Genomic DNA, 15,080 nt, shown 5'->3' with positions numbered 1-15,080 from the left:
TAGCATCTCTGGCCTTAACTTACTCATTTAATTTCAAGGCTCGTTATTCAGCTAAAGAGTTTAATCAGGGGTAATGGAGTAAAGAAAACACTAAAATGTGGTGATGGTCCAATATCAAGATTGGGAAACTTTAAAAGGATACAAGAAACCAGTCAATAAGATATAGAAACGGAGAATTTCCACTGCTTGCTTGATGTAATTGGCATTAACACATTAGTTGAATCAGGTAAGCCTGAGCAGGAAAATCAACAAACTGCAGGAATCTAGGGCTGCGCTCAAGCCCCGCAAAATGTATGAAAATGTTTATGTAAACAGATATTTACACAAGAGTAACGACAGCAGCTGAGAAGGCCATTTTTGGAGTCCTTCTAGCTTATTCTGTTTGAAAGAAGAAAAAAAAACCTAATAAAATGCTCACGACAAACGTCTTCTAACATTCCGTACACCAAACTGCATTTGTGGAAGACTTTATTAGGATCCACCACCTTTTTAATATTTATATACATATCACTGCTGATTGGGTAACACCTTTAATACACTCATCAAATGAGAGAACACACCTTAAAGTTTGCTGCACACCATTATGCACACGTCGTCACAACGTTTTGAGATTGAACGTTTCCCGGATCTCCAGGCCTGGAGTTGAATATCTGCGATCTACGGTCTTCCAAAAGGCTATGCTGTACTGAATCATTTTGACAAACTTAAAAGAACATTCAGCTTCATTCTCATAGGTATTTTATTTTTTTTTTTTTTAGAACAAAAACCTCTTGATATATAAACCCATCCCAATTATATATCATTCAAACTTTTCAAACATTTACATAAGATACAAAAAAGAAAAATAAATTAAATAAGTAAGTCACTGCTCCTATGCGGAACAGCCCAGATATGCCTTCGTTGAGACACAGTTGTTTTCTTCTCTTGAATTTAAAGAGAAGTGCAACAGAAATGTATGTAACATCAATGTTCTAAGAAGTTGTGCGAGTAACGCAGCACTTTCCTTTTTATTAGATTTATCTTGAGTTCGAAGGGCAAAGAAACAGCTTGGCTGTGTTGGTTGTACCCCGTCTAGATTACTATTTCAGCAGTTCTATTTGTCCTTCATTAAGCCTGCAAGACTCAGGTCTGCATCCATGTATCCACAAAATCATATTCAGTAGGATACAAAAGGCAAAAATTACAAGGAGAAATCAGACAACCCCTGAGCACCACATCTGCTCATTAGAGTTCAGAATCTAAAACATCCATGTTTGAGAGCAAAAGTTAGTGAAAATTAGTGATGAAAAGATGTAACTATTCACAAATAATTAAGCCGACATTCCAAATATGCCGGAAAAAATTGTGGCTTGCACAGCCAGTACAATTAAGTCCATTCTTTGCACATCCTAAAACCAATGTCACATTGCAGAGACTGAAGCAGAATCCTGACGACCCTCTTGGCACTGAACAGTCTGGCTGAAACAGCCTCTAAACTGGATGCTCACACCATAAGCCAAGGAAGTATCAAATATCAGTTACACAGCATTGGAAGGAAACTCCTACTTGAAAAAAAAAACTTCCTTTCTTCCTTTTTAAACAAATGTATCATTTGCATGGCAAGCAATTTATTACTAAGACACTTCAGTCAATCCCTGGAACATCCTCAGCGGTGTAAATCACGTTGAACACGGAGTCTGGCTGCTGAAGTTATCCATCAAAAACTTTAGTTCAGAATTTCATTCCACGTCCAAGTCCACTGACCACAAGCTTGGCAGAAAAAAAAAAAAAAAAAAAAACCTGATAAAGGGAAACGTCCAAGAGATAAAACAAGCTGTACTCCAAATGGTTAGCTTGTTTTACACTTAAATGCTCAAAATGGGGTCCTTTTCAGTCGGGGCCTGTCAGGACACATTCTTCAGAATGTTAATAGCAGCTTTCAACAACACATCAGCTCAGTCTCCTGGACCTCCACTCTAATAGAAAGTGCAGCTTCTTCAAGAGGCACCTACAAGGATACAAAGTGCAAATTAATCAAAGAGGGGAAAATAACAACAGGCCCAGGCCAAGATGTTCAAATCAAGGTTCTCTCATATTTATCTGATTGGATTCAGTGGTTTAGACACAGCATCAGCACAGGACAAGTTACAATAATGCAAACCAGAACAGCTATGTGTACTTTAAAAAAAACTTTAAAATTACACATTGAAAATAATAAAATACACAAGCAAACCCCAAACATAGTCAACCAGCCATAACAACATGTCTGTCTCAAGTCTGTTTCTCTAGTTATGCAGTGAGCAATGGATTCTTATACATAGGGACATGCTTAACAAATTTTGATTTTCAAGTACCCATAAATGGACATTAATATGAATAGTCAACAATAACATGGGGCTTTTTTTTTTTTTTAGGTGACAGCACCGGTGTAGCAGCATACAGATGAATGTACCTTCAAACAGATTTTTAAAAATGTACTATTCAAAAATAAGGGAAAGTGGTGGATTCTCACGTTGGATGAGTAACAGAGGCCAAGGTACCTCTTCTGATTAGCTTCTTGGCTGATGTGTCAACAAGCTGGTTTGTTAGAGAAAATGTTTACTGTTTCTGGACCAATCCAACATCAGCTAGTGATTCACTAAGTGTAGTAAGTGAAAAAGCCGCACCATAAACCCAGTTACACTATCTGCCATTTCAGTTACGTCCTTAATAACTTGTTCTTGGTAACGCGCTCACATTACAGTACTCCTGTTTCATATGTAGTAAAAGTGTAACACACACACACACACACACACACACACACACACACACACACACAAAACCACTTTATCCTTCTGGGTCGCGGGGGGGCTTGAGCTCATCCCAGCAGTCATTAGGCGGAAGGCAAGAAACACCTTACACAAGTCACCAGTCCATCACAGGGCTGGTAGACGCTCACACCTAGGAACTATTTAGTGCATCCAATTGTCTGTGGGAGGAAACCAGAGCACCCAGAAGAAACCCACACAGACATGGGGAGAACATGCAAACTACTACTCTGGCACACTGCTGTGACAGTTCAGACAAAAATCAGGTGTCAAGATGACTTACTGTTTCAAGTTATATAGCCTACTCTTGTCCACTTGTCTGCTGTGGTTTAAGGCAAGTATAGTATGAGCTTCCATCACTTGTTAACTGCAATAACTGTCTAGCTCCAGTGCAAAACTAAAAAAATTTGACACCAAACATCTTGGCTTGTTGACCACATTTGAGGCAAGGCACGGATGTCCAACCCTATCTGCAAAGAGCTGATGTGGCTGCAGGTTTTTAGAGGTGTTCTTATTTGAATAAAAAGTGGCAATTGCACTTGCTCTTTGCAGATGAGACTGGACACCTCTGTGATAAGGAGAAGTTTGGGTAGATTGATTTTTCACTGTGTAATTGGATTAACTGTCTGTTTCAACAAGGCCACGCATATAGTAAATGATGCTACTCTTGTATACTCACTTAATGCATATGTAAAAAAACAGCATGACTAGAAACGATTTCCTAAAACAGGGTTATATCTACATTAAGCATACACTCGTACACTTACTTTCATCATCCGAATCAAAGCCGAAGAGGGACGTGCACTTCTCTCTGTGCACCTGCAGCTCTTCCTCTCTGTTGAAGGATGCAGAGCATCGGGGGCAGACCTGTCTTTTAATGGGGCTGACCTCACTGGCACTGGAGCCCTTTGAGCCTACCTGGGGCCCCTTCCAGCGTTTGGGCATGCTGATGTACAGTTCATCCAGGTATGCTGAAGGGGGAGGGCGGATGAAGGGCTTTGTGCTCACCTTTCCAAAATCTGTCTCCTGCTCTTTCGGTGCCAACGCAGGGGTTTTAACAGGAGATTCTTGTTCATGCTCACTGTGGCCATTGACAAGCCTAGGGGTCTTACTGGTATAGTTCACAGAACCTTTATTTAAAGTCAAAGGAATTTCATCCTCTACTTTAGTAGGTGTAGCACTGCTTTCCTTTTCTGTACTTTTGAGTGACTCCATTTGCGGAGCGGCCGTCTTCACGCTTTCAGGCATTTGTTGCATTTCTACAAGGCTCATCTTTGGGCTTGCAGCTGTTGGACTGATCTCATCGACCTCTTTACCAGGTAGAACTTCGGAATTTACAGATTTGTCCTTTTTGCTCACATCCTTCGTCCTGACCTCTCTGTAATGTCCCCTTTCATGACTATACAAGAACTTTGGGTTGGAAACTTGCACTGTGCATCCAGGGAAGCAGCAAACTGCCTTAAGTGGCTGATGGTCTTTCAGCATGTGGTCGCCAAGCTCTAGTCGGGTTTTGAATCTCTCCTTGCAATCCACATGATAGCATGGGTGCTTGAGGTTACCACGATGAGAAACAATATGGTCAAAAAAGTGCTGAGGGGTCCAGATCCTTCTGCCACAGAAAAGACACTTTTCCTTGGCAAGGTCATAGAAGAACTCCAGGGCTTTGGTATCATTAGGATGGTGGATAAGTACATGTGAGAGAACAGGCCCTGGCCTTGCACTGAATGTGCATGTCTCCCCAGGGCATCTGACGACTGCTGGAGCAGCTCTCATCGGCTTTTTGTTCTTCTGCACTGATTGGGAGGTCTCATTTGATTCTGCCTCTGGCCCATTTTCTTGTTTTGCTGTTTTTACTACACTAGCTTCAAATTTCTTCTGTTCATTTGTGGGCTGAGTAGTTTCTTTTCCTTCAGTCTGTTTTTGTTCATCTGTTCCAACATCTACCTTTCTTTTCTTTACCATTTTAGCACCCTCATTTTGCTTCGCCGGTCTACTATTTTTCTTATTTATCCCAGATTTCTGCAACAACTTTGCTTTTGCTTCTGATTTTGACAAATTCAAGCTTTTCCCTATTGTATTAGTATCTGCTTTATCTTGTTTGGTATTGCCATCACAGTTAATTTTATTTTCCATTTTTTCTTCTGATCCCACCATATCAGTCTTTTGCTGTTTGTTTTCATGTTTTGTTGTTGCTTGTACATTTTTATTAGTTGCATGATTGCTCTCATCCTGAACACGCTTCATCCTTTGCTTCTTCCGGTTTATTCCATTCAACCGGTGAGCTGGACCATCCTTAGTCACCAAAACATCTCTCTCTTTCATTAATGTTCTAGTTTTTGCTTTTCTAGCAAGACGTTTCCTAAGAAACCTTCCCTTAGACTGAGACTTTCTAACTAAACCTCTCGTCAAGTATATGATCTTTTTCTTAGGAGTGCTCTCCTTATTATTTTTCTCCTCCTCTGGCTCTTGAGTGGATGCAGATGTCGTCGTTAAACTCTGCTTCAACTGACATTTGTCAGTATCTGCGTTGTTGTCTGCTTTTGGAGGTGCAGCCTCTCTTCTAAAGTTTAGCCTCATCAGCAGTTTTGACTTTATCTGTGCAAGCCCAGGCCTTGGTTTCTTTGGCACTGTCCCCTGTACTGCCTGATCAGGTTTCACAGATCGCTCAGGTGAACCTTCACTCTTCTTTTCCTCAGGGAGTCGTTTAACATCTTTTAATTTTTTGATGTGCTTCTTAAAATGACACAGTGGACCATGAACATAAGTGAAACTCTGACAAAACATACACTTCCTTTCGAGCCGGTAATGCCAAAATGCATGTCTCAGAATCGACGAGTTTCTATATTCCTTATTGCAAAGCCCACAGCAATGTACAAGTCGCAGGACAGTCTGAGGACTGGACACAGGAGCTGAACTGTTAGTTACTGGAGGTCTAATACAAGACAGCTCATCTTCAGTTGTCTGACGCACCACTACTTCATGAGCTTTCACTTCTGCAACTGTCTTGGGGCCACCTGAAATTACAGAGGGCATTTCATAAACATGTAGAATTTCTTTAGGAACAGCAGATGCAAGAACTTTGGGCTCTCTTTCAGGGGTGGAAATAGTGTCAGTTGTTGTTTGGGGTGCAATAAGAGTAGTGTTGGCTGTTTTTGATGAATTTTGGGGGGCAGAAACATTGTCAGTTGCTTTTTCAAACCCACTTTCAGATGGGCAGATATCAGTACCTTTGTTCTGTGTGCTATCAAGAAAAGACATTATGTCAGCTGCTATTTCTAGTGCATTTTCAGGTTTAGGAATAGTGTCAGCCATGGAGCTAGTTGCTTCATCTACTTGAACAGTGCTATTCTGCAACATGTTGACCAAGTTCTCTGGGCCCGTATCATCCTCAACAGGTGTAACTGATGACAAATGCAGAACAGAATGCGCCTCCGAAACAGATGTCTCGTTTGCATCAACAGTGCCCTCTAGAGGTCCAGAGCCATTCTGTGTTACAGCAGGGGTAAATGAGGTCACCTCAGTTTCAACCTTTGTGCTTAACTGCACTTGTTCACTAGGATGATTCTTTACTGGTGCAGGAACCTCTGAGTGCGTTTCCTGTTCAGCAGAATGGGGAGCTGGCACAACTACCTTGTCATCAATGGCACCAACTGAATTTTCTTCAGGCACTTTCGCATAGTTGTGAAATTTTCTCAAAAAGGCAATGCTCTCCTGTGCACGGTACACAAACTCTTCAGTGGTCTTTGCTTTTTCTCTCCATGAAAGTGCAGATTCCTTTGAAAGTAACCGACACTGAGAAATTGAAGTCTCATCACAAGGCTGTGTAGGAGCATCCTGACATGGAGATTTAGATTCATCAAATCTGGACTCCAAGGAAGAAGCCATGGTAGAGACAGACCAACTCATAACATCAGCAGGGAGGTCAACTTCATTATCAGGATAAGAAAATTCCATTGAGATTTCAATGACTGGTGTATCGATGGCAGTGTCCTTCATTATAGTTAATTGCTTTGGCTTCCGCCCTGGTTTCTTGCCTTGCCTGGGGACACTGTTTTCTGCCTGGGAAGCCAATTCATCCAAGAGCCAGCGGGGTTTCCGACCCCTGCGTTTCAGGGTCTTCATCTCTGCCTGCCTGTTGAGAAACCTCTGGCGTCTTCCACTCAGCTGCCTGGCATGGTTTTGCGCCAAATCCAACTGTCTGAAAGAACGCCGAACAGGAAAGGGATCCAGATCCTTAGTGATTTGCGATCCTGGTTTCCTCCCCCTCTTCTTAGGTGGAAGAAGCTTGGAGGATGCATCACCAGCAGGGGTGGTCCCGCATTCCTCTGTATTTGTGCTACCAGGCTTTGCCACTGATTTGACAACTGGCTCAGCACGGCACTTGCAATGACCTCTAGCACAGTAATTGGGCACCCACTTATCTTCTTCCATTATTTCACAGAGGGCAGCTTTGGCTACCTTGTCACTCATAAGCTTCAGACAGTTTGTTTTGATGTTAAGAAGGCTCCAGAACTCCGGGTCAAAGAACAAGCCCTTCTTAAGAATCTGAATGACTTCAAAGCGAACATGGTTCCCAACAGGACTTGTGTCCAGGTGGTACTCCTGATCAGGATGGGTGTACAGGAGAAACACGGTCTTGTAGGCCTCAACGGTGCGCTCCAGAAAGAACACAAGCAAGGCACATAACCTGCAAATTTCCAGGTCACTTGGGAGCAGGTATGCAATGGTTTTATAGATGAGAGACTTGGTGATGGGATCGTTCTTGAGGTCAGTCTGAAGGGCTTGGGCACAGAGCTCTATGCAAAATGTCAAGCCATCTCTCCCCAAATGCTGAAAACAAAGACAAAAAATTAGCTGAATGTAAAATTAACTACAACCATACCACATAAAATATCACATTGTTGCCCAGTTACATGCAAAAAGTGACATAGGCTTTTTAAGGATTACTTTCACAGACAACTTAATCCTTTAAACATCAACAACCTGTCAGCAGGTCTGGACCTACATCCTTCACTCAGACAACTTAAGAATAATTATTTTACGTTGCCCCCCCATGTTGTAACTGAACAATATATTTTGATAGTCTAGATATAAGAATTTATATACAAGAGTTTAACCTCATGCATGAAATCAATAGGCCTTACTGACCAACTGTTCTCAAGAAGAAATTTCTTCTCTTACACAAGTTTCACAAAGGTTCTGACATTTACCACTGTTTTCTTGTCTGAGATTTGTTCTTAGGTAAGAAGATTTTAGGACCTCTCTCTAGAACAAATTTAAGAAAAAAATACTGGCGAATGAGGCCCAAGACCAACCTTCACCTGTGTACTGAAAAATAGTCCTAAATGTACAATACACAGCAAGATATAGTATGATAAAATACATGGTACATGAACATACCTCTTCTAAAATCACCTTCATAAATGGAAAGACTGACTTGATGTTGGTGGCTGATGAAATCAACTGTTTGCATTCTTCTAGAAGGTCCTGTTTGGAGGCCTTCACTCTGAGGTATAGGTTACACCAAATGAAGACCAAATCCCTAAAGGTGAACATCATGTATAAGTATTAGTATACACTTCTCTACGTGACTCTCCAAGATGTTGACATCCAATGGTTTTCAAGCACATATCTTCCAGGGCTGAAATACTGATATTAAAATGTAGAAACTGGGGTAACATTTACCTGGAGTAGCATTACAGATAAATGTAACCGATGTAAAAAGGTTTATAACTGCAGTAAAACTAATAAAACACAGACAACTTGGCATAAAACTCATCTTCATGTGAACATTCTGCTCATCTGGTGAATAATAAATAGTCAATTAAATGAAGCAGACATTTAATGAAATACTGGCCATTTAAACACCTGTCGAATGGCGATAACTTTTTAAAGCAATTACTTGCCGATGTAAATATGATTCTGATATACATCTCTGCTGGTAACATGCATAAACTGCTCAATGACAGCTATAGTTGGGAGACACTGCAAGATACTCATATGAATTATTTGCGTGTTTCCTAGTGCCATGGTTGTCATGCCCTTCCACGCTGAATTCAAATTACCACCACAGTCTAAAGTACAGGTTCCCAACCCTGGTCTTGGTTTACCCACTGTCCTGCACATGTTTGGGTTTCCTGCAGTAACATACAATGATACACTGGAGCCATACTTGGGCCCAGTCTCATTTCAACCCTTGCTCCTACCACTTAGCCCTTAGCTTTTGGCGTTCACGTCTAGAGGTAGGGTATGCCAGTTTTTGTCGAGATAGAGGAGTAGGGTGAAGTGTTAGGGCTACATGGCCCCCCCAAAGAGAGGTTTTTCAGATGCACTCCAAATCTAGTGTTATGAGAAAAGAAAAACGAGCAAGACGGCTGCAAAAACAACCAAAGAAACCCACAAATGTGAGTCTTCTCTGTTAAAATAACCATTGTATTATTTTAGTTTAATGTTGTTTCAATGTATTATGGTCCTTTTCTTCATAACAAGCATTCCCATTATATCTTAAATAGTAAAGTGGTTCTGATGCCTGAATCTATAATCATGGCTGTACAAGTCCAATAAAGGAGCTAGACTAAGTGTTTTTAGGTTGTGAAGGCGAACTTTGTGTGTTGGTGAAGTTAACGCTCTGCTACCAGCTTCATTTCAATCCAAGAGAGACTCTGATGTATATTTTCAGGAAACTCTGTCCAACTTAATTAATTCTGTTTACTTCTAGACGTAAGGTGTGACATCTAGCTGTTGCTGACTCATACGCTGGAGTGAATGGCTGTTATGAGGCTCACCAAAGGTAGTACATGTCTCCACTCCTGAGTTGTTGCAAAAGGAATCCTCTGCTTAGTTCCAGAAGCAAATGATCCTTCTCCTCATTCTCTGCAATGCAGAGGATCTCCACAGCATCCTTCCCATCAATTTCTGCCATCTTCAAAACAAAACCAAAATATGAGTCAACAAATCAAAGCTCACCAGCTATTTTCCCCGCATATTTAACACACTTTTTTTGTATCTTCACTCTCTGCAGTCAATTGCTACAAAAGACAACTCTGCACCATTTTTCTATGGACTACTGACAACACTGTACAGGGTTGACCTTTTAGCCAAAAACGTTGTATGTATCCAATCTTTTCACATGAGATCTGAGGATATGTGGTTCTACACTGTGTAGATGTTTAATACTTTTCAGACTAATGACTCAATCAAAATGTTAACTATGAAGGTAGAACGTTTAAATCTGAAAAAAAAAAATGGAATTAAGCAATGACGCTTTTACTGTGAACACAGCCATAAAATAGCCAGGCGAGAATCAAAAATAGCTGAGAAATGCTGGCTCACCTCCTTGAACAGTCGTTCTTTCTGAGAGGCCTTCCACAGGCAAGAGAGGTAGGCCTGCTTGAAGAAAAGGTGCCGACCTGTAGTTGGGTGCTGACTACATGTCTGCGCCAAAGCCATGGCTTCCCGGGTTCGCTCACAGGCCAGCAAATAACGCACCCGCAATTCAAAGAACACTGACAACTCAGAGCTCAGATATCTGTCCACTGTGGAAAAACAGCAATTTATGGGCAAGACATTAGTTGGCTTACTGTTTACCTCATTCGCCATAACATGGGGACCTCTGTGAAGATGGATTAAATTGGGGGGAGGTGGGGGGCACAAAACTCACTATGACTGATCAAGTTACAAGCAATTTTCCACTGGTTTCAGAATACCACAGAAAAACTTACAGAAAATATATACAGCTAATATTTTCATTTAACTATTGATGACTACTTGTCATATATTAAACGAGAACAAAAAATCCTTAAGGTCAAGTAAGCTATGGTGGGCATCGTTTCAAGCCAAAACCTATACATGCATTTTGTGATGTGGCAATGTTTTTAATAAAAGCAGTAAAACAAACTAAAACACACCCTCCACTTGTGGTTGCTCCAATTCCTTTAGGATACCTCGCAGCACAGGGCTCGTCCAAGGCCCTCCATCTTTGATGATCTGCCTAACCTGGAGCAGGTACACATTTTGATACCTCACCAGACTTGAGTGACATTCCTGGAAAAAGACATGATGCAATTATACAAAGTGTCTTATTAAGCACTGCCATTAGCTGCATGTAAACGCAAGATCTGTTAAAGGAGTGTGGGAGAGTAAAATTATCCACGTCATACTACACAGGCTACCCATTTTATTTTATTTTATTTTATATTGATTGATTGTCATTATGCTGAATCTGGGAAGTGGTGATCAAGGAGTACATGAAAACTTCAGAAACTGCCACCGTGGTCAGCTGCATCAACCTTCACATAAAAATCTTACGCTCTAATATCTATATAATATCTGTATGGGCTGTATGTGAATTCAGATGACAAAATTACCTGAAACGATTCCAGAATATCCTTTAAAGGGTCCTCAGGGAACTCATCTCTCCCAAAAAACAGCAGCAGCTCAAAGACACTCCTGCAAAATTGTAATATCAGTTACATGTTCACTGACAGATTTAAAGCTCTGTTTGAAGATCCACTGCTCCAAGTCAAAGAGAGTAAATAAAAGCAAAAGAAGACAATGACGTTACATGAAATGACCAAGAAAACATGTGCAATGCCTGCAGACTGAGGCACCACAAGGTCGCAAACCTGTTGCAAAGCTATGAAACAAAACAAGTCGTGTATGGTTGCGATCAGATTATGGCAGCAGGTTATACTTACAGGGCAAGACTGCTCAAAGTGTAGCGGACATGTTCACAATCAGAAGGGAACAATGCAGCACCATGGACAAAAGCACACAGGGCACTCCTCAGAACCTGCAGCTGTGGCAGGGGGACCTGCCATCGGCTTGTGTTTTCTTCAACCAGCTACAAGGAGAAATAAAGTACAATGGGAAAGGATGAGATGAAATAGATAGCTCATTCAACCCATGACAAAAAAATGAAACAAACTGAACAGCAACAGAAAATGTTCTAGAAAAAGGTTCTTGAAGTCCAGTCCTGGGGGGCCTAACTACAGCACACATATACCTACTAAACCAGGTAATTAACTATGGAGATAAGTCAAGCAAGCCTGAGCAGGGAAATCACCTAATTTTGTTGGACACTGGCCAGACAGGAGCAGACTCAAGACCACTGGTCTAGAATACCACTGCACTGTACATATGAGTGTTAGTGTACATTTTCCCTCCTCATAAGTTTTCTAATGTTACAAAACTAAGCTCATGTTTTCCAAAATCTATTTTAATAAACAGAATGTCCAATTGAAATCTCTCAATTGTTTTTCTGTAAGTGCTGAGTAATATATAACCTATACTATATACAGTGATCTATTTACAGAGCAGGACACAGATTAAGAATAAATAAAATAAATAAATGAAAAAATATTGAAATTGCATATACAACTAAGCATCCTACCACACTCTGTGATATGTACAAAAAAAAAACAACAAAAACAGAACAGGCCCAGTTGACCTTTTAGATATTAGATAAAGATGACAAGAGAAGATCTAATTGACTTTGAAAAAGGGTTAATTACTGGGACATGGATGGCCAAAGCTTCTGTCACAAAGACTAAACAGTGACTATAGTGACAACTGCGTTTAGGTCAATGTGAAAGACATCGGTAAATAAGGATGAAAACTGTGTTAGAAAGAACACATTCAGGAACTCTGATGCTGGAGCACTAGTACACTATGTACGGAAAGGAAATGATAAGACAGTCAGCAAGAACAGTATGTCCACAAATGCATAGTGTGATATTATAGACGAGTTTGAGCGCATAAAGCCCTCACTAAAAGACAGGTGCACACTGGATAGTTCTAGGGAGCAAAAACAGACACTGATCTACAGAAACATGGAAAGGGTGATCATAGTGATGTCCCACTCCACAGGACACGAGCAGTCACTTAATGGTTTGGTGAGTTAGAGAATGATGTAAATCATATGCCATGGTCTTCACAGTTAACAGAGCACAATTCAGCTGAACACTTATGGGAGATCTTGGACCAATGTGTTAGAAAGCGCTCTGCACCACCATCATCAAAACACCAACTGAGAGCATGATGTTCCCCTCCAGTACAGCTTCAAAGGCTTGAAGAATCTATGCAAAGGCAAACCGAAGTTGTTCTTTTGGCTTGTGTTGGCCCCACACCTTACAAAGATGCAACTGTATGTTGGTTCATTCAATTTGTCACCTGTTTGCATATGCATACCTAAAGAAATAAAGCATTACACACATACTGCCCATTAAAAAAAAAAGCAGTGTTCCAGTTGACCAGACGTTTTGTAGTTGTAATAATTCTATTGTGGACAGTTTAGATAAGATCCCAGGCTCCGAGTTACATGTCATTTGCTGGGTGTTTCAGGTTGCTTCAAAAGATCAGACTACAATCCATTAAAAAAATCTCGAAAAATGGTTTCTCTTTGCTTCATGTTTACATTACTGCATAAGATGCCCTTTGGTGTAAATAAAAAAGAAAAAGCAACAGGTTTCTGAAAACTTATTTTAGTAATGAGGACGAAACTCCAGAAGATCGGGGACATTAACTGTATCGCTGATAACATCTCACCTGATATCTGCTACACTTCAGTCTGAGCTTGTTCATTAGCTGATGAGTTCAGATGTGCTGGGAGCAGAGAAAACTGTGGCACGCACATCATTAGCATAGTGTATTAACATACTATATCAAACATTTTGTGCTTTAATATGAATTCAGATCGGATTCAGCCTAAAATCACTACTTTCCCCCCCTGATAAGGAGATTTAGCCCATCAAATTATCCTACCTTCAGGTTTTCTGCTGAGAGCAGTTCATGACATAATTTAGGCCATCAAAACATCCTACTTGTAGTTTTAATGCTGGTAGCGTTTTCTGAAAGGGTTATTTAGGCCATCAAAACATCTTACCAGCAGTTTTATGTAGGGAGCTACATCTAAATACGTGCCACGGTGGGACATTACGGCAAAGTACAACTGTTGATCAGGATGTCTACATCTCTCAACACTAATCACTACAAGTTCTGACAAACTTCAGCGATGCAGTTTCCAACACGGCCAGCTCAGGCAGGACAACGAACACAAAGAGCACTTTAAGGCTGGGCTCGAATCAGCAAGTTACAAGCAGTCGGTCTATAAATTCAAACAAAGTTTCAAAACGCTTAGTCTGCTTTTCTCCTATGCCGGCCAAAATTAGCTACCGTTAAGCTAGCTAATGAGCTGGCGAGCTGAACTCAATCTGGCAGGATGACAATCGCCGTGTTGTTTTGGAATGTAGCTAACAGCTATCTTAGCCTAGCTGCTAGCGGGCTAGCTGGCCCACAGCGAGCTAACGTCAGTTAAAATGCAACTTCAAGCAAACGTATACATCATTTTCGCATTTACACGCTCGCCGGAGTCCCCAAAACGCCGCTGGATGGCACAGCGGGTATATTTAGCGAAAAGTGACCGAGCACAGACTGGGGGAGGGGGAATGTGACAAGCTAACGCCTGTTAGCTGCCTGGCTAACGTCAGCTTTGAGCTGTGTGTTTGCTTTTCTCGCGAACGCGCAGCTCTTTGTCTCACCTCACAAAACCTGGTGCAGTAGTTCTTGCTCTGGGGTCCGTGTTCGTCGCTCGCACTGCTGTGTAACAAACTCTCCAGAGCTTTCTTGAACCTGTCTAACTCCAATTCACTCTCTTCTTCCGCCATACTGCTTGTCTAACCCAGCGCGTACAACACAGACCACAAACGTTTAGCATCAGCCGAAGCCCAGCCGACCTCCCGGCGCAGCCGGTTGGCGGAGCGGCCTGTCAGTCTTCCTGCAGCTCCGCACTGTCTGCCTCGCCACTGGACCAAATCTCCTTTCAGTCACCCACGGCCCGCATGTGTCCTCCTTCTGCGAGTCTGATTTGTCAACTGTTGGACTTTTAATTTTTCTTTTCCCCCGTGCACATTTCAGTAAAACCCCCCGTCCAGTTACCAGTGACATTTGTAACTATAGCACGAACATAAGTCATAAAACATCAATTTAATCCCACCGGATTATTGACAAGTTAGAATTGAGCAGCTTTAAAATGGTGATAAATGGATAAACTGGCCTCACGTGAAAAAAAAAGTGAATACAGGATGTGTAAACCAATTTAGCAACTACCACCAATGGTTTTCACCCTTAGCGGTGTATATATACACACACACACATACACACTCACACTATATTTCTAAGTATTCGATGAGTGACATCCCATTCTTAATCCATGGGGTTTAATATGATGTCGGCCCACCCTCTGCAGCTATAACAGCTTCAACTCTTCGGAGAAGTCTTTCCACAAGGTTTAGGAGT

General features: G+C 41.4%; 1 protein-coding gene across 1 annotated transcript; it reads right to left on the bottom strand.

The window, feature by feature from the left end:
- Window positions 1-669: 669 nt before the first annotated feature.
- Window positions 670-14,463, bottom strand: znf654 (zinc finger protein 654). Its single transcript, XM_017715101.2, has 9 exons — window positions 14,324-14,463; window positions 11,483-11,628; window positions 11,153-11,234; window positions 10,694-10,829; window positions 10,119-10,321; window positions 9,572-9,708; window positions 8,187-8,328; window positions 3,554-7,616; window positions 670-1,987 (listed from the first exon to the last, which is right to left on the bottom strand). The coding sequence occupies exons 1-9, from the start codon at window positions 14,447-14,449 to the stop codon at window positions 1,977-1,979; spliced, it is 5,046 nt and encodes a 1,681-aa protein (XP_017570590.1). The 5' UTR covers window positions 14,450-14,463; the 3' UTR covers window positions 670-1,976.
- Between the last annotated feature and the right edge of the window lie 617 nt (window positions 14,464-15,080).

Source organism: Pygocentrus nattereri, chromosome 12, assembly GCF_015220715.1.
Source record: "Pygocentrus nattereri isolate fPygNat1 chromosome 12, fPygNat1.pri, whole genome shotgun sequence".
NCBI classification, from domain to species: domain Eukaryota; kingdom Metazoa; phylum Chordata; class Actinopteri; order Characiformes; family Serrasalmidae; genus Pygocentrus; species Pygocentrus nattereri.
Note: the sequence above shows the minus strand (reverse complement) of the source record. Positions and strands in the feature narration are given on the sequence as shown.